The 22,236-nt window shown below is 44.0% G+C and overlaps 2 protein-coding genes across 2 annotated transcripts; both read right to left on the bottom strand.

Annotated features, from left to right (window-relative positions):
• Positions 1-2,968: 2,968 nt before the first annotated feature.
• slc50a1 (solute carrier family 50 member 1) lies at positions 2,969-7,780 on the bottom strand. Its single transcript, XM_069655841.1, has 6 exons — positions 7,592-7,780; positions 7,276-7,353; positions 7,072-7,195; positions 6,822-6,983; positions 3,605-3,724; positions 2,969-3,480 (listed from the first exon to the last, which is right to left on the bottom strand). Exons 1-6 carry the CDS (start codon positions 7,657-7,659, stop codon positions 3,373-3,375), a joined length of 660 nt encoding a protein of 219 aa, XP_069511942.1. The 5' UTR covers positions 7,660-7,780; the 3' UTR covers positions 2,969-3,372.
• Positions 7,781-10,572: 2,792 nt separating this feature from the next.
• On the bottom strand, positions 10,573-20,921 carry efna1b (ephrin-A1b). Its single transcript, XM_069655840.1, has 4 exons — positions 20,656-20,921; positions 12,643-12,938; positions 12,361-12,549; positions 10,573-12,220 (listed from the first exon to the last, which is right to left on the bottom strand). Exons 1-4 carry the CDS (start codon positions 20,751-20,753, stop codon positions 12,099-12,101), a joined length of 705 nt encoding a protein of 234 aa, XP_069511941.1. The 5' UTR covers positions 20,754-20,921; the 3' UTR covers positions 10,573-12,098.
• Between the last annotated feature and the right edge of the window lie 1,315 nt (positions 20,922-22,236).

Below are 22,236 nucleotides of genomic sequence, written 5' to 3'. Positions count from 1 at the left end.
GTCCACAGGGGGCGCCAAAATCAACACAACCCCAAAGTTCCTCACAGTAGCTTTAAATAAATAAATATATGAATAAATTACAGTTTGTGCGCATTCAGCTTCCCCAGAGATTGAATCCAACTGATTTGTGTCATTCCCAAATTATCCTGTTAAAAATGATGAAATTAACATCCATCCAGTAAAATATCCGGACATCTACCGGTTGGATTGGCAAAAAAAAAAGTCGTTCATGGATCCCCAGGTAATGTATTCTACTGACATCTCCAACTTTTCCTCTAGCATTACAAAGAGTTTAGAGGGAAAGGTCTCAACAGCTGTTGTTGTTGATTGCCATGAAATTTGGTTGAAGGGGCCATATCTTTTAAATGGATGTTCTCATATTTTAATGGGTTTCACATTTTTGGGTGTTTATTGTTCAGTGAAAAAGTGAAAACTGCATAATTCCGTGTTTTTCCAGAATTACATGTTTAAAAAGGTTGCCTCTGAAATGGGCCGCTCAGAACAGCTGCAGGTTTCTATGTAGAATCTTGCTTTCGCTTAAATCGACGAATCATCATTCACCATCATTCATCGTCATTTACCTCAAGCTGCCTTGTTGCACTCACTCGTAGTCAAGTCGTTGTCAAGATTTCAACTGACCATTCCGATACCTCCTGGCGATTCTGGCTCGTACATATAAGGCCGAATAACCGATCCTAGAGCAGCTGTGTTTTCTACAACTTTGTAGTGACAGTGCAGTGCGGCCGCTCCCCGACGTGGGATCGCACACGTGGGGGAGGGGCTACGCGGTCAGTCCAAATACTGTTAGCCAATCGTGGCTAAGGTCTGACCTTTGAATGACACAACAGCTTGTTGGTTTCAGGAGGAAGGAGAGGCTCTGAAAAATAATTAAATATGTGTACAATTTTTAAAACGAAACAAACTTTACATTATTCAAAAACTTAAATATGTATCTTTAAGATTCATGTCTCCCTCAGGATTTGGTGTTCCTCTGACATTTTATGATTGGACTAAATTTGTAATTTACTTTTTTTTGACCAAATACTTGTGAAGCTAAGTTAATTCCCATCAGCGTTAGCTTGGTTTTTCCTGGTGCTTGTTAGCATGCTTACATGCTAAATTAAGACTGTAAACATGATAAACAGCATGCTAGCATTGTCACTGGGACTACATTAGCATGCTGACTTTCACATTTAGCTTTGCACCTATACAGCTAACTGTTGGCATGCTGTAGACTCGTTTATTTAAACATTAGTCAAGTGACAGAGCTATAGAACAAACATACCTAAATTTAGCTTTTAACGTCTTCTGTATTGTGCTGGTTTTAACGTTTCCTACCTGTCTCATTAATAGACTCTTCCGCATCTTGTTCCCTCTTTCATCTGTAGCTCATTTATCTCCCACCTCCAGTCCACTCAGCTTAGCTTTTCTACATAACACCCAATTCCAGCACAATACAGTGTTGTGTCTGTGTGTTTTCTGTCAGGGGCAGGCTCTTTGAGCTCAGGAAGAGAGGCCAATGTAACACACACTGACACACACACAAGGGATGAGAACCTCTGGCGTGGCCTTTCCCACCACGGCCCTCTCTGTATCAACATACTCACACAAACAAGCTCATTCACACTGCTGCACCATCAAACAGGCTTTTGTCTCTTCTTGCACAATCACCCCAATCAAACACACACACACACACACACACACACACCAACTTATCTCCACACATCTGCATGTAAGCTCATTACTGTGTCCAAAACAAAACCTCCAAAATACGGCACAAATCGTATCACTTCAAAGGGTCAAGTGCAGGTTTCCTCCTTTGATGAGCTCCTTCAAGTTCAAAACTTAACAAGCAGAGAAAATAAAAACCATTGATAGTTAAAGTAAAAATTTATTTACATGGCACCTTTAAAGAGCTTACATCCTTATTCAGCTTACTTACACTCAGCTGTTGCATAAAATATGCCCTTATTTCATATAATAATGAGGAGACACCCAAAACTCTAGCACCATGACAACCAGCCACCAGAAAAATAAACATTATTCATTCTTGTAAACAAACCCTAAAGTGTTAATTTATTTTCTTATTGTATGTAATCTCTTATTCGGTACAAGAGCTTATAAAAATAGCATTAACAATATAAGTAGACAAACTCACATCTTGAAAATACACGATACACATTCTGTATCAAAAAGAAAATATGTCGAAAATAAAGTATACAGTAAACATTTATAATTTACTGCCACTGATATGACTCAATATTCTGTGATTCAGAGCCGTGAGTACCAACTACACAGATATGAAGTCATACTTGCCTCACCAGGATGAGGGGAAATATAAGAAACTCTATATGACACTACTCCACCAGTGATTACCAGGTACCATAGGAAATATATGTAATATCAAAATAGCAGCCACAAAATCTTTGGTTAGTATGAATTAAGAAAGATTCAATCCAATTCACTGGATTGTGAGACTATCGCAAGTCTGCTGACATGTTGGCCAATAATCTTTAATGGCACACATGATCTGACAGAAGGCACTTTAAGGACAAAGTTTGAGAAACAGAAAATATATATTGAACTTAAAGTAATAATCTCGAAGATTTTCATTTAAATAAATGTCTGTAGGACCGAATGAGGTAACACAATGGTGATTGAGCCTATGGCCCACTGATGAAAGCCTTTGCATTGGCACTATTACAGACTGGGTGTCTGTTGTGACGTTCACAGAAAAAAATCCCAAGCAGCGCCTATTTAGTGAAGCGCTTTCCATCACCGAGCAGTTGTTGGTCTGCCAGAGAGGGTAGGCGGAGCTAAGCAGCTGCTTCTCCGCTCTCTACAAGTGTTGCGAGTAAACAGTAATCTACTATGGCTGAACAAACAAAGAAAAGATCAATGACTACAGATACAACTTCAAAAATAAGTGAAAATCCAAAGAAAAAGACACAAATTCGACGCTCAGATGAAGCAAACAGTCTAAAAAGGAAAGTGACCGCCAGCAAGGAAAATCAAGAGTTACAACCGGAGCCAACCGTGGACGTCACACATGCGACACTGTCTGGATATCTGAAGTGTGCTCCCGCAATTACCGTTTGTCGCCTGAGGTGCCGCCAAAGCGAACGAAACTGAGATCTTCGAGATTACAACTTTAATTGAAGACTTCATATTTTGCTCCAAACTAAGTAACTGAAATAGCTTCCGGAAAGTACAAAGCCAACAAACACAAGCACAATATCTGCACTTCGTCAGTGGCGTCGTCCAGTGACAGTTTGTCTGTCTGCATGTAACCCCGGTCTCTCCGTCTGATTAAAAGATGGATTTCATTTCACTGCAGCCCTCTGTGAAGTCTGAAATCTCTCCCTTACATCCTCATATCTGCAGAGTCTTATAAGAAGGTGAGCTTTGATTGACAGAAGAAAATCTCCTAAACAGATAAAATCTGATGAGGCTGGTGAAGATTCCAGGCGTGTTTGGGACCTGGAATGAACACAGACAGGAAGAAGAAAAGGCATGAAGGCATTAAAGGGAAAAGCTTTCATTTTATTAAAGAAAACAATCATGGAATCTGTGTTTATTCAGGTGCATGGCTGCTGTGTCTCACCACAATAAAGTAGTCGTCCAGCTGGAGACCATAGAGGACCCAGGAGGTTGAAGTGAAGAAGGTGGCTACAGTCAGAGGAAAGGACAAGCGCTGCACGTCACCACTGCGCACGATCTCTACCTGACAGGGAGGAGACAGAGCAAGATGGGAACAATCAGTTCACAAATAGACTTTAAAGCTGCATTAATGAATGCTTTTAGATTTACATAGAAACTATCAGTTTATTAAAATGGAGCGCATAAAGAGCCAGATATGTTCCATGAAAGTTGGTGAAGGCCAATAGAGAGCTAACAGTAAATACTAGATACAGGTCAGGTGGCCAGGAACAGGACTCCAAATGATTGATGGAGTCACTTCGTGCCTGCTGTGTAAGTAGGCTTGTTTGCTCAAACGTTTGCCATTGTTATTTTTGTACAATATGTCATTGTTGCGTGTACAGCTTGTTGATCTGTCTCCACGTCTCCAAAATTCCGTAACATCCGTCAATTGGTTTAACAGGTTTTGATTTCAGGCCTCTGTCTTACAATTTCTGTAACTCTGGTTTCAAATGACAATCCATTCACTCACTTTACGCAAAAATATAGCCGGGAACCAGACGAATAGACAAGCCTATTCACGCAATAACCATACGATGATTGTACATAGGAGCACTGTTGGAGCGCTTGTAAAGAACCCAGCTGGCTGACAATGATGCAGGAGGTTACAGTAGTTACAGTACAGTAGTTAAAGTGAAGTTCAAAGGACATATGTTTGCTACCAAGTCATGTGATGTCAAACCTGTTTATTATGTTATTATTACACACCTGTGTTAAATTATTCATTCCGATTGGTTAAGTACGGCATTCCAAGGTCTGCTAAACAGACCGTTGCTATGAAGAACAGAGCGTTGCTAGGGAAGTGGCTCTAATCACACAATCCGGAGGACGAACTGTAATCATATCAATTCGTCGAAAGAAGTCCAGTAAATTTGACGTCGGTTTGTTTACAGAGTGAAAAAAGAGATGAAAACAGAGGAGAGAAAGCAATAAAGGTTAAAAGACACAAAAACTGACAGAGAGATCTGCAAAACTGAAGACAGCACGTGAAGCAAACAACAAACGGAACACAGTACGGGATACGGCGGTGTTCAAAGACAGTCGGAAAAGAAAATGTTAACCGACTCTGACAGTGACGAGACAGAAAACCTCTATCAGGTGATCTGCGGCCCTGTTCACCGCGTCTTACCTCACCATCGGTGGAAATGTTTCATTTAATGTGAGTAATCACAGCCAGGTTAGCTCATTCTAAGAAGGCTAGAGTTAACTGTTGCTATGGAGCTCTCACTGTGAGTGTAACAGAGCATTAAAAGGAAAACAGAAAGATTATCATTTTTAAATAAATACAATCATTTCCAAATCAATATTTTGTAACAAATAGAAGAAAAGCCGTGCAATAAGCGGGATAATGTTTAGAGAACTAACAACCGGTTTACTGTACATTATGCCTTACCTTAAACCCAAATTCATTTCCTTAACTAGCTACTTGCTACATCACTCATTCCGTTGCTCCGGCTGGTTGTAGGTCTATCCAATTGTGTGTCTAGAGGCAATTACAGCTACGCCCATTAATAACACCCTGTGGAAAATGAAAATTAACTGAGAGCTTCCAGACTCTTTTGCATTGCAAATTGGACTGGTGGTGTCAGGCAAGCAACGATTTGCCAGGTGTGCTGATCTGACTAAATACACTGGGTTTGAACTCACAAGCTCTTTTTTGTATTCCTTACACGACTATGTCACATCTACGTGCACAAACGATACAAATATAATAACCCCTCTTTTATAGTGTGGCTATTTGGAACAGCGATAAACATCTTTTTAATTACAGGGAACTTATTTTCTAGCATTGCTGAGTCCTTAGACCGACCAAAGTATTTGCTGAGATGTGGGAAAATAAAACTGAATGTAAACCAGCCTACAGACTTCGTAGTCCCCCGGTGCATAGGAAGACCAAAGGTATGGAGTGTCTGAGTAATCATTGGAGGACGGTTTGACATTTAGTGAATTGTTTGAATAATGGTGATAAGTGCCAACATAAAAATGACTGTAAGGAGAGAACAGAATGTAACCAAGGAGATGAGTCAGAGAATAACAGGAAGGCACAGATGAGAAAAAGAAAGGCAGGAAACTGAAGACTGGGGGTCATTCAGAGCTATGAAGCAGATGGAGGGAAGAGGACAAACAGGATAGCAGACAGGGCAACAAGATGACACAAAGAGACAAAAGGAAAGAGAGAGAACGGGGGGATTTATTCCTTCATTAGCAGATAGCTGCACGTGCAGTGCTGACATGAGGCACCGGAGATACTGAGCTGAGCAGATGCTGAGCAAAAGGTCAGAGAAGAAGACTGAATGTGCTGTTTACAGTCGTATAGTCTGATATATAGTGTTCACGTGAGTATTGTGAAGTCTTCTTAAACTGTGGCACGTGTAGAAAGCAGCTTTACATTTAGCAGGCGCTTTTTGTCCAAAGTGACGTACATCTGAGAGTTAATAAAAAAAGTAAAGTGATAAAAAAAATAAAGAGTGTAAGTGGCGTTTTACAGGTAAAATAATAAATCATTTATAAAGCTGTGGTCATATTTCCAAATGTAATCCTGAGTGCTCCTCAGCATGGACAGCACATTCCAGGAGTCCTGAGATAATGGACCTCACAGTGTTACGACGCACTTAGGAATGAGCCGTCATCGATTGTGTTTTCTTTGTGGGCGGAAGGACAGCTATGAATTACAGTTAGCAAATAACTCACCGACAACTCACTAGTGTCAATGCTCATCCTCTTTCAAAAGGATCCATCCATTATGTATACAGACAATCCTGTTCAGGGTCGTGGGGAGGCTGAAGCTGATCGCAGCTGTCATTGGGCGAGAGGCGGGTCTGATCTAAGGTGTTACCCTACCTGCAATTGATCATTAGTTTGACGTGTACTTTGGGTTGCAACTAATATGTTGATGTACAATTAACAGACTAACATTTTCCACAGATCTGGTTCATGTTTTGAGCTTGGAGGTACATCTTGTTTCATCACTTACTTATGTCATATTTATAAGGATAGCAGCAGATCTATTGTGAAGTCTAAGATAACTAACTAACAGAATACCTAAATTATTTATTGATCGAGTTTATTTGCCTCCGTACACACTGTCTGTATGTTGTGTCTGTGTTGCATGCAAGCTTTACCAGGTCTGTGAGCGGGGACATGTACATGCTGACGGTGACCACGCTGCAGGTCAGGCCCAGCTGGCTCAGCCGAGATTCCCCCTCAGGAAGAAACGTAGTGAAGTAGAACCAGCCACAGGTCAGCACCATGCCTGCTGCTAACGTCTGGGATATCATCAGCCTCTGAAACACACCACAACATGCTGAGTGACTGATGTGAAAACAACATATTCAAATGAAGTCAGTGCCAACCTGGGGGGCCTGAGCTGACCTTCTGTTTTGTGTAGTGGAGGTACACGATGATGTAGAGGATCTGCAGCAGAGCTCCAATAACGTTGACCGGGATGATGGTCTGATCTTGCTTCAGAACTCCATAATACAACCAGCCCAGGTTACTATGGAAACAAGACAAGCGTTAGATGTGCAAACCACAGCTCATAGTGACAGGATACAACCACACACACACTCAGCCTACTTAAGACACGTGGTGAGGAAAGGGAGAAACTGGATATTGTCAGCACTTTTGGTTTCCCGCATCTTCTTCAGGTCGGCCCTAGAAACACACAAAAAAACACCCAACAGAACAAGTTAATAACATATGTTATTGCATTCTTTGATAAGATAACATCACAACAGCTGTCAAGGGACCAGACAAGCAAGAAGAGCTATTAAAGAAAACCCTCCATCGTCTCCAAACTGTATCTCACTTCTTTCATGTTCACTACACACTTATTAAATTAACGGGACGAAATGAGGATGAATGCACGACATTAATGAGCAATTCAACTTACAGTCCAGTCGAGAACATCCCGACTGTGAACACGATGCAGGCCCATGACAGTAGATACAAGAAATCCATAGAACAGAAAGAAATATCTAAAACACTACCCGGTTGTGTTTAAGTACGTGCTGCGTGTGCTTTTAATCGCGGATGCTTAATTGTCATGGACTAAAAGACGGGTTATGAGTAAACTGTGACGCCTTCCTTCTCTCACTGTATTTCCGTGTTTGCAATCAGTGTGCTCAATGTTTCTGCACTCTGATTGGCTATGTGTTGAAAAGGTGGGGTAGATTTGCTCCAATTGGATGCTGAAACGATAGCGGACCTCGCGCTTTACGTCATCACGCTGAAAGCATTTGGAGCTGGCTGATGTGGGGCAAACAGAGGGACACTTTACTGAGATAGTTAATACAGTTAGAGCTAAAATGTTACGCTCTCGTTTTTATCTGTTTATAACTTAACGTGCTTTTTAAGTCTGGTGGTCATGCTGGAAAAAACACGTTTATTTTACTGTTAATAATTAATACTGCTCAGCCTGTGAAATCAATTGTTTTAATGTCTGTAGTTGGTCTGTAAGGTACAGCACTTTTAATAATATTTCAATTATTTATTTATTTATTCTCAGGGACAATGCACATTAGCCACCATCACTGTAAATGTGCCAGTGTTAGCCAAAAGGCTCATTTCCGACTGCTGTTCCTCTGCCTGATGTAAAGTTTGACCATTACAACAAATAAAACACACAACATATAAAAACCAGAACAGGAACAGGCAAAACATTGACAGCTAAACAGGCAAAACAAGCTTGGGAGAGTAAGGCAGCATCACAGTAGGACATATAAGCAACAATAAATACATCTTCTATATATTGTTTCCTTTAAAGTGTAGTTAGTAGGGGGGTTAAAACGTTTGAGAGAATATGTTGGCATTGGCTGCAGACTTTATAGACAACCTGAGTTACAAACTTGTTTGGAATGGGAAAGAAGTGGGTGTTTCAATTGAAAGACGTTTGATTTTGAGCATTTTACTTTAAGTCTGTGAGTATCCCAAGCCTATGGAAGTCCAACTGAGTACTACTCTGCTGTTGAACCCTTAAACAAAATCCATCCATCCATTATCTATACCGCTTATCCTGTTCAGGGTTGCAGGGAGGGCTGGAGCCTATCCCAGCTGTCGTTGGGCGAGAGTCGGGGTTCACCCTGGACTGATCGCCAGTCAATCAAAAGGCTGACACACAACTCTTCATGCTCATTCACACCAACGGGCACAGGGAGAACATGCAAACTCCACACAGAAAGACCCCCTACGTCCAGGAACCTTCTAGCTGTGAGGTGAATTGTATTTATTTTGTCTGGCTCTCTACACTACTATTCAAATGACTTAATATGAGAAGAAAAAACAGCCTTTGATTTAATAGGCCCCTTGTAACCAGTAGTGATTATCAACAACCAGACAGGGTTGCGTGTTCAGGGTGTGGTCAGCCAAAAAGGCAGAGGACCAGTGGTTTACATCATCACCACTCCTAGGAGGACGAGTGTGCTGTGTGTGCACAGCGTTTCCACCAGTAAATTATCAGCAACAAAATGAGATAAAAACTCTCCTTAATTCGTCATCCTACCAGTTTTTATCGACTTTTACTACTTAAGTTGTGAATTAAAACTTTTAACATCTGCTGCCTTCCCATTTAGCAAAGCCCTAGTGAATGTAACCTTTGCCTTAAGAGTCTACATGAACTTTCTCTTTTTCTTACCTCCCTCGCTCTCGTCACCGTGAAGCTCTCGGTACAGAAACACTTCACTCTGAAATCTCTCACACTTGACCTTTAATAGAAATCTTTGATGTATAATTTTCTCGCTGCTTCATTTTCTTTTAGCTCAAGCTTTGTGTTTGACATTTCATTTTCTTCACTTCGTTTTTTTATGTCTATATTTTTAAAGTCATTTCTATGAAGATGTTGAACAATTGGATATTCTGTTCAACCCCTTTGTGTAATTGTTTTTTTCTTTGTGTATACAATTGTCCATCTTTGTCCCTGTTGATGTTAAGATATTCTCCCTTTCAACTACGTTTGCATTTATTTCATTAGCAGGCACAGTGTCAGATTGAAAATGTCAGAGATTAAAATAATCCTTTTTTTTTACGTTCTTTCCACCAGTTGCAGAAAAATAACTGCCTTTTAGCCGTGCATCTGTGTGCACCATGAGTGTATTTAATGTTCGCACACAGCTGGATGACTTCATCTTGAACTGACACAGGCCCACATTGCAGTGCCATGTTTGGTGTGTATCGGGCACTACCCTACAGATACATGGGATGAGATCATCTGCAGTGAATTTAAACCGTGACGTGATCATGGAAAAACAAACATGTCGGCTTTATGTTCATGTTTTGAACGTATACGTTGTGTGCTTTTACAGGCCGTGGTGACTTTTGACAGTTTTCAGTCAGCTCGGAGGTTTGCACACTTGTACCCCTCTTCATTCCAACACTCACCCGTGCAGAGGGATGTTCTTCTTTGCCTACAAAGAGGATGTACTGAGCTGTAAAAGAAAGGGCAAGAAGGAGAAAAAAAAGGAGTAAAAGAGTGCGAGAGAGGAGGCGAGAGTGACACCTTCACACCCAGTTGTCAGTTTGCTTGTGGGCCTCTCCAGCCGCACTATCCCGCACTCACGCTCCTTCATCGTCCCCCTCTCGGCTCTCGTGTTTGGTTTTCAGGCTGTGAAATCTAAGCCAGGGCGAGTCGTGTCACCAGGGATGAAAGACGAAGAGGGCGGTGAAGAGGGGATGAGAAATAAAGGTTGGGAAAGACCCGGGGGTGGAAATGTGGAGGGTGCTGGAGACATTTCATCGGACGGGAGACGGATAGCTTTGCAAAAATATTGTCTCATCCATCAAAATCTGAGTGACGTCAGTGGGACTTCGGGATCCAGAGCAGCTCGGGGTAAAAATACATTTCACAAGAGGGAATAAAAACCAGACGTACTTTTTAAATGACATCACATTTTTTTTATTTCACATCTTCTTATAGTTTTCTCTATGTACAAATTTACATATAAACATTTACAAAATAATACAATGTGTTTAACAACAAACAAGTGTAAATGAATTGTGGGGAGAGTCTTCACTTTGAGGTTTGACAACATGCAAGTAGGATCACATCTGCACATCAGCCAGTGTACCATGATCGTGTCGAGACAGGAGAAGCGAGTGAATAACCATTAAAGACTGAAGAAGCTCAGCTCCCTAAATCACCTGTTAGTGTGAAGGTGTTTTGTTCTGTTGATCAGCGGCTCTGTGAGAACATTTAGAACACTGGCAAGAACTTAATGACACAAAGAATAAATACACATTTCTCGCATACAAATGAATTCTGCTGCATTTACTTTTTTCTTATGGAAAATATTAAATAAGTTAAAAAGAACAGATTTCTTTACTGTTTAAGCTGCATGAGTAGAGTTGGGCATCACGTTAAAGGGGGGGTATTATGCTACTTTCAAGCTTCTTTTCACTCTGTGATACCTGTGGACTAGCTTAGCATAATTTACAGTTAAAAAAAAACCTAATTTTTCTTTTCCCTGGTGCTCTGTGCAGGCCCTCATACAGCCTCCGTCTGAAACGGCTCAGTCAGCTCGGTCCCTTTAAGAAACCCCGCCCCTACAGCCCGCTTTCTTCTGATTGGCCAGCTCTTCGAAGACTGCTGAAGAAAAAACTGTGTGAAACCTGGCGTTCACAGCAGACTGCAGACTGAGCTGAGAAGCCTGGGGAATTACGCCAACATACTTTTACCTACAGATTTGAAACTTCCCCCACATTTAGTGTGGACATCCAACATTGAAACATTATATATATGTCTTAATATGTGAAACAGCATAATACCCCCTCTTTAAAGGCTTATGAGCCAAGAAAAAAAGAAGGTGGAGAACCACTGAACGGAGTTAAACTGTTTGATTTCTTGTAACTGAACTGAATAAAATGACAGTGTTGCTTTAACAGACTTGAGGAGAGATAACAGGGAGCTGAGTGCTACATAACAACAAGACAAATATCCTACACAATGTAAACCACTTTGGCAGTAGCGGACCACATTTCAAATACGCAGAATTATTAATGTCACGACATTAATAAGGATGAGAAATGACATCAACAGTTGGAGATAAGGAGAACAATGCACATCTGTACCACTGGAGTGAACATTGGAGAACACAGGATAACGAAGACAATGTAATCCTCTTTTCAATTTGATTTTGATCCGTGACGTGTTTTGATCAGTTTGCTCGCAGGTTTTGTTCATAATGACGAGAACTCCCATCCTTACTATGAAGAAATAAAAAACGTCTTTGAGGACCTCTTCTTTGGAGCGCTCCACGTCCCACAATCACGCACACGCAAACACACACTGACAGAACGGTCCATGCTCATATAAAAAAATCTGTATAAAAAAAATCTCTGAGTGTTCATGGACCCAATGACCAGCATCGGGTTAGCATTGTCTCTGCCGCAGCGTCTCTCCTGCAGCCTTATTGTAGCAGGAGCGCTAATAAGACTGGGATCATGGTGAAGAGGAGCGAAAAGGAGACCAGCTGCGCTCCTGAGCTGCCGATGCTCCTCTGCACGTTAGGCTCCATCACAGCAGGGTCATCTGAGGGAAGAACAAGAGAAGGACGGTCAGTGTTAAATTTCATCATTCCAGCTTTGTAAACACACACAGCTGTGCTCCTCTCAGACTGTGGCTGCTGGGACTGTTATGTATCTGTCTGGGATTTTATTTTGAGTCCTCACCTGCTGGGAGCCGGTTAGAAGGGTTGTGAACTCCTCCAGCAGCAGGAAACTTCCCTTTTCCTCCATCCATGCTTTTTCCTGTATCATCTGCCTTGGGTTTATCTACATGGGTCTTTCCTGAGCCTTTATGCCCGATGACATTCACTTTCAGCCGCAGGCAGTCCTCGCCATGGTGGTGCATTGGCTTTGCTGCGGAGAGGCAAAAAGGAGGGAGAAGTTTAATACCAGAGACTTTCATTGGATAAAAATAAGGCATAAAAATGTTGTTTTTGTGATACTTACAGATATAATAGTAGCTCTCTCCCTGTGCGAACTCCTTGCCCAGAGTGAAGGGAGTAAAACGCTGGAATTTCTCGGAGAACTTCTCAGGAACGTGGGCAGCGAACGGCCGCGAGCACTCCCAACGGAGCTGGTCGAAGGAGTGCGGTTTGCACACATCGTAGTCCTCCTTCTCCACCATGTAGAGCACATAGCGCTCAGCTGCGTGCTGTGACACCTCGCCCTGGGCGTAGTGGGGGCAGATGATGTCCAGATAGTCGTTGATACGCACTTCCACGGTGTACTCATCCCAGAGGAAGCTGCAGGGAGACAAGAAGAAGGAGGAGGTTACTGACATATGTCCTCAAAGCGGTTCATACAAGAAAATACAAAATATGTTTTTGTCCACGTGTTCGCCGCACACCCAGACAGCTTGGTTCACAAAAACATGCGTGTTAAGAACAACAATGAGGCTTAATCACACACACACACTTACTCACACACGTTACCACACAGGTTACTGCTACTTGGGCGCGTTCCAGGCACCAACGTGAGGCTGTTTGTGTTGATGTGTTTTTTACAGTGTACTTGTGCAAACACGTCACAGTGACAGAATTAGAAAGAGTCTGATCAGGCCCGACTCGTTCACTTTGTTTACGCACAAAAAAAAACACACCTAGAATCTCATAAAGCCCGAAACACCACCCCACTACCACGCCTTTTCCTGCTCCAACCCCAGTTTTGCCTTCAGCGGAGATTTACGCCTCGCCTGCTCGCACGAAGATGAGATTTTAAACGACAGCTTATCAACCAGTCAATCTATCTCTTCAGTCCACTTTCTGTCTGAACAACACGTCTTTTTAGACTGTTGGTTTCATCTGGGTGTTTGTTTATCAGTGTTGAGGCTCCTCACATTAATTGGCGGTCTCTATCTGTGTCTCTGTCTCTTAATTTCTCTCCAAATGCTTCAAAGACAGAGAGCAGAGACAGTCAGACTGTCGCTCTCTTTTCATCTTTACCCTTCATTTAGTTTTATGGCTCTTTTGAAACCTCCCTGTCTCCTCTTTGCTCACTTCCCATGCCTGTCCCCCGACCCTGTTTTATAACTACACCGTAACCACACATTTGTGGCAATGATACATTTCTACCTTTAACTTATTTACTTCTTTGCTCAGTGAGAAAGACGTTCGTAGCGCCACAGAGGAAACAAATAAGAGGTGTCTTCACTTTCAGTTTCAACTAACAACTATGCCTTTCCTCTAAAGTAAACATGTTACTGGTGTGCTAATCTGCGCCTGGCTAGCATGTCGCTACAGCTAATGAAGAAAACACCTTTACATCCTCAGGGGACATCAGGCTCTAATCCTCAAACCCAATCTCGCTCAAACCGTCTGACAGCCTGTTTTTTTCTGTCTTCTGACGAGTGAAAGTGACTCCTGTGCGCCTGCCATTGTTTACGTGTGCTGCACCAGCATCAAAGCTCGGGACGTGGTGGCCCCCCCCTCTTGTTGTTGTGGCTCCTGTTAGGACCCCCCTGGCCAAGTCACAGACACACTGGCTCCAAACGTGGGCCTCTAACCCCTCCTTCCTGCCTCTGTATGCGTGTGTGTGTGTATCAGTTAGCGCTAACCTACCTGTCAAAACACGCTTTGTTAGCGCAGCACAGCTCTATACTTGTTATCCAGGGCTAACAGGCTGATCACCACCCTCCACATGCAACCACCGCTTTCTCTCTCTTAGAAAAGGCTCTTTGTAAGTGTGTACTCTCCTGTGCAGGTGTGCGCGCCTTTGTTTGTGTTTTATTGAAAGGAGGAGAGAGCGAGCCTGTGGTCGCCTAATTGGCAAAATAATCTTTACTCTCATCTTGTTCCTTTCTGCTCTGTTTTCTTTGAGTCACACCGGTAATAAGAGAGAACAAGATGCTTAAAGATCTCGCTTCCTCTGAAGTAACCAAGAGTTGTACGGGGTCCACCCTTTTCCCCCTACGCTGTGTCCTTGGAAACACAGGCTCGTCAAAAGCCAACAAACACACACAGACTCTGTTGCTAATTTCATTCACGAGTCATGCTTTTAAGAAAACTCTCCTTTTATCCCCCTCCTCCCCCTCCTCCTCCCCCACATTGGTCTGGCTAATTAAAAGCTGTTAGGGGTCTGGGGCCAACGTGTTCTCTAGAAAAGGAGGGGAGGAGGAATGAATGGGGTGTAATTATACCCATTCCCTCCCCAAAGACAGAGCGCCAGAAGGCTACAGGGCCCCTTTAACCCCGTGCCCTGTCCCCTGCAGAGCTTTCACTGCTCTTACTGCTGCGGATGTGTGTTAAATGTGCGCTCGTATGACTGTGGGAGGATTTCTAGTTGCATTCGCCCGGACGGGTCGATGCTTGAGTGTTTGAGTTGCAGTGGATTGAGTTATCTTCGCGCCCGCGAGTCAAGGAATTGGGAAAAACTCCTCTCGCTCTCCACTTTCACTCATCACGGCCCTCCACTCCCGCAGACTCTCGTATCTCCCCGCGTCTCCTCTAACCTCCTCCAGCTGACAGTTCTCGGGAGGGTGAGAGTTGCATTAACGTGATAGCTGTGTGAGAGCGAGGGCCAGGTGTGTGAGTTGTTGCAGACCTACTTTTCACGCCGCTTCATCTTCCCGTCTGTGGGTTCGTCTCTGTCTGTGTGTGTGTGTGTGTGCGCGTGCATGTTTTCGAGAGAGAGGGATCCTCTGAAGACCCTTATTCAGGGCGTCTCATGCCGCGGGCTCATGAGCACATCTGTTTATCAAGGCCTGCTGAAGCCTCTTGTGTCTTCTCGTGTGTGCGCCGAGGTGTGTGTAAACAGCGAGGGGTTGAAGGTGGCTGTAGTCTTTCTTCCTCTGTGCCAGAAAAAGGTCATTTCTCACTCCGGAGCTACTCTAGCTTTTGCGTCAGCGGACAAGTCGTGTGTTGAAAGGGTATAAAAAGCAAAACAGTAGAAGAAGAAATAAGGTGACTTCCTCAACACTTGGCCTCCTCGTTGAAGCTTTGAAGTCTTTGCATTGTCCTTGCCCTCTTGTCTTCCTGCCATCCCTCTTTCCTCTCCCCCCTTCTTTCGCCCTTCCCGACAGCCCCGCCGTCCCTCCATTTGTCCCCCGAGCTCTCGCTGGTTTCACTCACAACAACTGACACTCTCTCTCCGGCCCTCTGGGGGAAGAGTTTCAAACTGGCAGCCGGGTCGAAGGGTTAGAGTTCAGGGTCGTGGCTTCTACCACTACACACACCAGCAAGCATCTGAGTCAGCAGTGAAGATATTTGTCTCACACACACACACACTGAGCGAGTCAGCACCCCTGAAACACTAAACAGACACCCCCTCCCTCATCTCCTTTCACCATTTGCTCTGCAGGTAATCAGTAGTAAGCGTGCACGCTGGAATGCCACATCGGGCGGGGGGGGGGGCTGCGCTTTGGACGGTTCGCTGTGCTCTCACTCATCAAATTTCCACTCGCTCTCTCACACACTTTTACTTTGAGGTGTACACTTAATACCCTATTAATTTGCTGTGGTATGGCACATTCACACCTCCTTTCACACAGGCCGTGGAGCTGTCAGTGGGTCTAATGGGTTTAGCGGCTCACTAGTGGGATTCTCCATTATCTAATATACAGTGAAAAGTCTCTCTGCATTAGCCTCCGATGTAATCTACCTTCATTCTTCCTCTGTCTCATTGTGCTGTAATAAGAAACCATGGGGGGGTTCTTCCTCTGCTGCAATCTCCCGTCTCTCCTTGGATTATAAATCCAGCTCTCCACTCTTTTTGTGCACATCTCCATGCGCTTATAAATGCATGCACGGCATAGTTCAACCTCTTTAAGAATACTCTTCTCACTTATTAAATCCCAAACTTCTCCCCTCCCTTCATCCATCACTGTCCACTCTCTCCTCCCTCCGTCTGCCTCTCCTTTTATTCCTTCCAATGCGGCCCATCCCCCTCCCGCGCCTCTATTTTCTCCTGTCTCTTAATGCTGACATAATATACCAGCGCTCTTCATCCAGGCTAATTTCTCAACACAAATCCCTTTCTCCAGCTCACCCTTCTCTCACCCTGCAACCCCGGCCTCTCCTCCTCCTCCTCCTCCTCTCTGCCCCCGGAATCCTTTCACCCGGCTCCCCTCTTTGTAGCCTCCTATTCTGTCTGCGATGAATAGAGGAAGGCCAAATGGTATCATGCTTGGTTTAATGTGTTTGGGGGTCAGGGAGAGTTAATCTAACCGTCTAGCTGAGAGAGAGAGAGCGAGGGGACAAGTTCAGAAACTTCCAAGAATGTATGAAGTATTAAATTACTTCTCTTACTTGAATAAACATTTCAAATGAGGCAAAATAAAACTAAGAGAAATGTGCTGCTCATTCTGCTCTTTAGGGGGCGATAGTGGGCTACGAGTGGACAGCAAAGCCAAAGTATGCCTGAAATGCTATGAATGAGCAGTGTACACACACACACGCATACTACGATAACGCCAGGCCAAAGCGAGCCTCTCTAATGTTAGCAGAGCCGCGGCTGAGAGGTGCTCTGTCCTCCTCCGGTGGAAAACTACTGGGGGCAAAAAACAGAGGAAGGTCTGTGAGGAAAAAAAAAAAGAGGGGGGAGACTGATGGAGGGAGGGGAGGAAGTCTGGACCACAGATAAGGAGGCGAGAGGAAGAGCAGGGAGAAAACAGAGAGGTACACGGACCTTCAACACTGATATTGTCGTGCGTGACTGTGTGTGCATTTATAAGCGCGTTAGGTAAGAGGGAATGTACACAATCCCTCTGATATGAAATGTCCAGGATTCATAGCCAAGTGGAGATGTTCCTGTGGCGCTCGGGATTGATTGTTCGCATTGAGAGAGAACATCTGGGAGATTACGGCTGGAATCATCCACTGTGACAAGTCCAGGTTTATTATTATGTGACTTACATACATTGTAACACTTACACAATAACCCACCTACCCAGATACACACACACACACAGACTATGGAGGATAATGAAACAGACAGACGTTACATCACAGGCTCACACAGGCACAAACATCTATAGATGCTTTCTGTCTGTGGGTCACATGTTCAGATTACAAGCAGTGTGTAATCTGTGTTAGTGTGTGTGTGCTCACATTCTGCTCAGATTAGAGACCCTAACCGGACGGGTCATGGGCCGGGGAGGGGTCGAGGAAGGGGGACAGAGAGAGAGGGAACAAAATGTATGAAATGTGCGAGTTAGAGGACAGAGGAGGAGGAGGAGGAGGAGGAGGAGGAGGGGGAGGAGGGGGAATGTTTTTTTGACATCAACCCAGTTCACCCCAAACTCATCCTGGAGGCCGCGTCGTACGAGTCGAGGCAGGCCCCGGCTGCCTCAGCGCCAGACGCAGACATGCGCAGATAAACAGAATATTACATTACACCAAACTCCAGATAAGGATATTTGCACAGATACAGGCAGCACAGGCTACTCTAGGTGGATGAAAGCTGCCAAATAACGCAGAGATAGCGGATATAAAAGGAGGCAGCGGAGCGCTGTAGTGTAGTGGCGTCCAAATCTGGGCAGAAAAAAAGAGATATTTATGTAGAGAGCAGAAGAAAGGAGGAGGAGGTACAGCTGTTGGAAAGAGGGGAAGGAGGAGACAGGTACAGTGAGAGACACACACACACACAGCTGACAGAGTTTAGTATAGTAACAGCAGGGTGGAATGCCGGCTGTAGCTAATATTAACATCCAAGTTGCCCCCCCGAGCAGTGTGTATAAGTGTGAGTCACACATTTCTGTCCCAGTGAGGCTTTCTACGGTAAGAGCCACTCCTTTTTCTTTTACTCCGAAGTTGCACTAATAAGTTTCTTGTCCTCTCAGTCCACAACAAAATCAGAATCACTTCCTGGAAAGGGCAGCACGGGTTCAATCTCTGTCTTACACACACACACTCGACACAGGCAGAGACACGTACTGTAAAAAAAAACAAGATTGGACCGGACTGAGACAAACATGCCTCCACACCTGTCACACACACAAACACACTCAGAGCACAAAATCCCCACGGGACCTGAAGTACAGGATTAAGCCGCAATCATTCAATCGCACTGACAAGTCGGGTGAAAAGCAAACACACACTTACATTCATTGTGTGGAAAGAAAAGACACACACACACACACGTAAGCTGCCTGCTGCCAGTGTGCCACACATCTCTATACACCCCCCTAAACATGAATGGAGTGACTGCTGCCATCTGGTCACTGTCCTCCTCCACCTAAGACAAATCACTGCTCACTATCACACAAGAATCAATTATCAACTGTCCCTTTGATGGATCCTCCAATCAGGTGACTGACTGATCGCTGGAGGCAGCAGGTGGGCTCTTAGTCAAAGCAGAAGACAAGAGAAGTGAGTGAGGGAGGGGGCGTCTGGGAATTGGGGATTACGGAGGAGCGATGGAGATTAGACAGCAGAACGTGGCGAAAAATATAATACTGGTGGCATGTGGAGGTCAGCCGATTATGGTTTCATTTCAGCTTTTAGCTGCTATTATCCTCTTCATACAAGTTTCTCTTTCACCCAGGCCGCACCTCTTGAGTTTTATTAGCTTATTGAACACGGAACAGAAAAACAAAAACCAGTCTTGGCTTAAAAGAAGTCAGACAGATACAAGAAGCTGCTTGTTTGTGATGCGGTGGTGTGAAGTTCCTCCTGTTTGAGGGTCTATGTTAAGCCATCCCGTAAAGGGGATTAGTGTTGTGTTATGATTTCTCTTTTGGTTATACAACTCCCATATGACTGCAGAAATAGAGTAGAGCCGGATTAGACTATTAGACCACCCCCGTTTTTTCTCCATCAGCTTTTATTTTTGTGAAAACTTGGAGCTTGTGTTTCATTTTTTTCCCTTTCTGTCTCACCTGAACCACAGCCCTCCCTCCCTCCCTCTCTGTCTGTGGTGACTCAGGTGTAAAACTCAGGTGGGCTGACTCACACATGGACTAACCCATGACACAAGCACTCCTCATGACGTTTGGACTTTTCCATCAGACCTCTCATCCAATTATCAAGACAATTGTTTTCCTTGTTGTGGGGGCTCTTTCTCTTTTCCATTGTCGTTCTTAAAGGCCAATTAGAGAGCCAGTGATGTAATCAAGACACGGCTAAAAGGCCGTAATGGCTTGTGCCCTTGTTGTGGATTTTTAATCGACCGATCTGTGGAAGCGTCCTTCTGCTTCAGCTCGGGTATAAAATAATAATACTGTCTTTCAAGCGTCGGGATCACTCGCTCCACGCTAAAAGCTCAATAAATCGCGCTGCGTTATTGCGCGTCTGTCAAGCTCCATCGATTCCTCTGAGTGGTGGGATTGCATTACATTTCTGACCTCAGAACTAAATAATCAGCAATATGTGCCTCTCTCCCTCTCTGACACACAAACACTATCTATATCTCCCCATGAAAATGCACTTTAGTCGGTATAAAACTGATAAAGTGATTACATTTACGCACTGATTCACTCATTAATTGTCTTTCCATGACACACACATACACAGGTGCAGACCCCGCAGACAGACAGCACAGGCCAAGTTCATACTTGTCAGTCTATTTTCTACCATTAGACCAGGCTGTGTGTATGTGTTGCGGTTAAATATAGTGGTGAATCTGTCCATCTGTCTGGGCATCCACTGCTGCGTTATAGTCTAGAGTGATCACAATCCTTTTAGGCGACTTAAAATGTAGAGTAAGAGCGACTTTAAACGTCACACGAACGTTTAATTGTCACAGGATTCAAAACAACAATCACAGTTGTTGCTGTTTAAGAGCACGAGCAGCCAGAGGGCTTCACGCGCCACACAGGAGGAGAAATGACTTTACATGTGTGTCAATTCAACAAAGTGCAAAATTACACTCGCCTTTACAGACATCAGGAAACACACACACACACACACAGAGCAGTGATTTCTCTTACTACTACTCACATTAGACAACTTCCTTGACCTCATGCACGCACACACATAAAGCACACACGCGCGCGGAATATGCACAAAAGCACAGATGAGTACTTACTGTGGGTTCGAGCTGTTCCAGTAGACGCTGTGTCTCTCCGCAGAGGCGAACCAAGCACCGGTGCTCAGAGCCAAACACACTAAACACACCAAATCCATAGCTCTTCTTCTCCGCGGGAAGATTACAAAGTTCAAGTAGTAAGCGACGATTTCAAAACGTCTCTGTTATTGAAGGTTTAAATGCACGCGAGGAAAACAAGCGTGGATTTTTACGCTCCTAGAGTTGCGTTCAAGAGTACTAAAAGAGGTACAGTTCACCAAACACTGTTAGAGGTCCTGACTGGTGCTCAGAGGCGCAACTTGTCTGTTTTGTCTGCGAGCGGCTCCGCCCCTCAAAGCCCGCCAACCAATAGGAGTGGAGCTAATCTGCATGCCCCGCCCACAGCTGCTCCCTCCGGCTGCTCGCACTTTAGACCAGAAAAACACAAAAACAACTTTACTACTACCAGGATTATATTGTAGAGGCGCAATAAACACATATAACATTATAAGGGTGATAAGAGCAGAAATATAAACTTAAAAAAAGTGTGATAATGTGTTTTTATTGGACCACGATATGATATGATAAATCAACGTGTTACCAGAACTTACCCAAGTAATTTAGAAATGTGTGTGTATTCCTGATTGATGATTTCTGTTGTAGGAATTTGTTTTATTTATGTTGTTGTGATGTAACATTGTAACATTGTAAGGTGTTGCATTGTTTTGTGACACACTGCATGATGCAATTCATTGTTTTGTGTTGGGTTGTTATTATGCGTTATAATGCAGCTAATATTTTTGGTATTCAGCACTTTTTTATGGCTAATTTATAACTGAGAGGCTAATTTCTTACATATTATTTTAATGTTGTTTACTAAGGAAATGTGGCTCTAGATGTGTCACATGTTGTGTTTTAATCAGCTGAGAACCCCATGCACGGAGGTGTGTATGTTCTTGCAGGCTCAGGTACTGATTACATCCAGTCAGATAGTGAAGAATTATTACCGTCCTATCAGCCAGTCTGATCTCGTGGTCTCCGCTTAGCAGCGTCCCCAGACAGGTAACTACAGAAAGCAGCCTCACAGATGGAGTGGATAAAGTCCAGACCGTAGGATGTCAGCGGGATTGCTGCCCCAGCAGGAGAGGTCTTCCCTCGGGCAGGGATGGAGCCCGGCCTGGGTTAGCTGGGTCAGAGCTCCATAGCTGCAGGGGAACAGGAGGGGGCATTATGTGTGTGTGTGTGTGTGTTTGTATGTGCAGACAGGCTGAGTGTCTGACTGTCCCTAGGCTTGGCTGGGCATGCACACACACGTCCTGGCACTCTGAGAGGATCACACACACACACAGACTGTAGATCCTGTAGGCAGTGGGGGGTTTAATCACTGCTGAGGGTGCTTTTCCATTCTATAACGTCTCCCCAAAAATGAGGGGAGAAGGAGGAGGGAGAAGGGTCAGGAAGTGAACTAATGCGTGATGAAGCATAATGGGTACAAGTGGTCCTTTATACACTTTCTGATGTTGTAATTAAAGTTCCAGTCCATGATAAACTCTCCTTGTGCTCCTTCTCTGGGCAATTTCACATATACAAGTGCGTTCATGT

Source organism: Semicossyphus pulcher, unplaced genomic scaffold (assembly GCF_022749685.1).
Source record: "Semicossyphus pulcher isolate SPU_LCO1_2020_fin unplaced genomic scaffold, fSemPul1.0.p SCAF_9, whole genome shotgun sequence".
Lineage (NCBI taxonomy): Eukaryota > Metazoa > Chordata > Actinopteri > Labriformes > Labridae > Semicossyphus > Semicossyphus pulcher.
The sequence above is the reverse complement of the archived record's forward strand: the minus strand, read 5'-3'. Positions and strand labels throughout refer to the sequence as shown.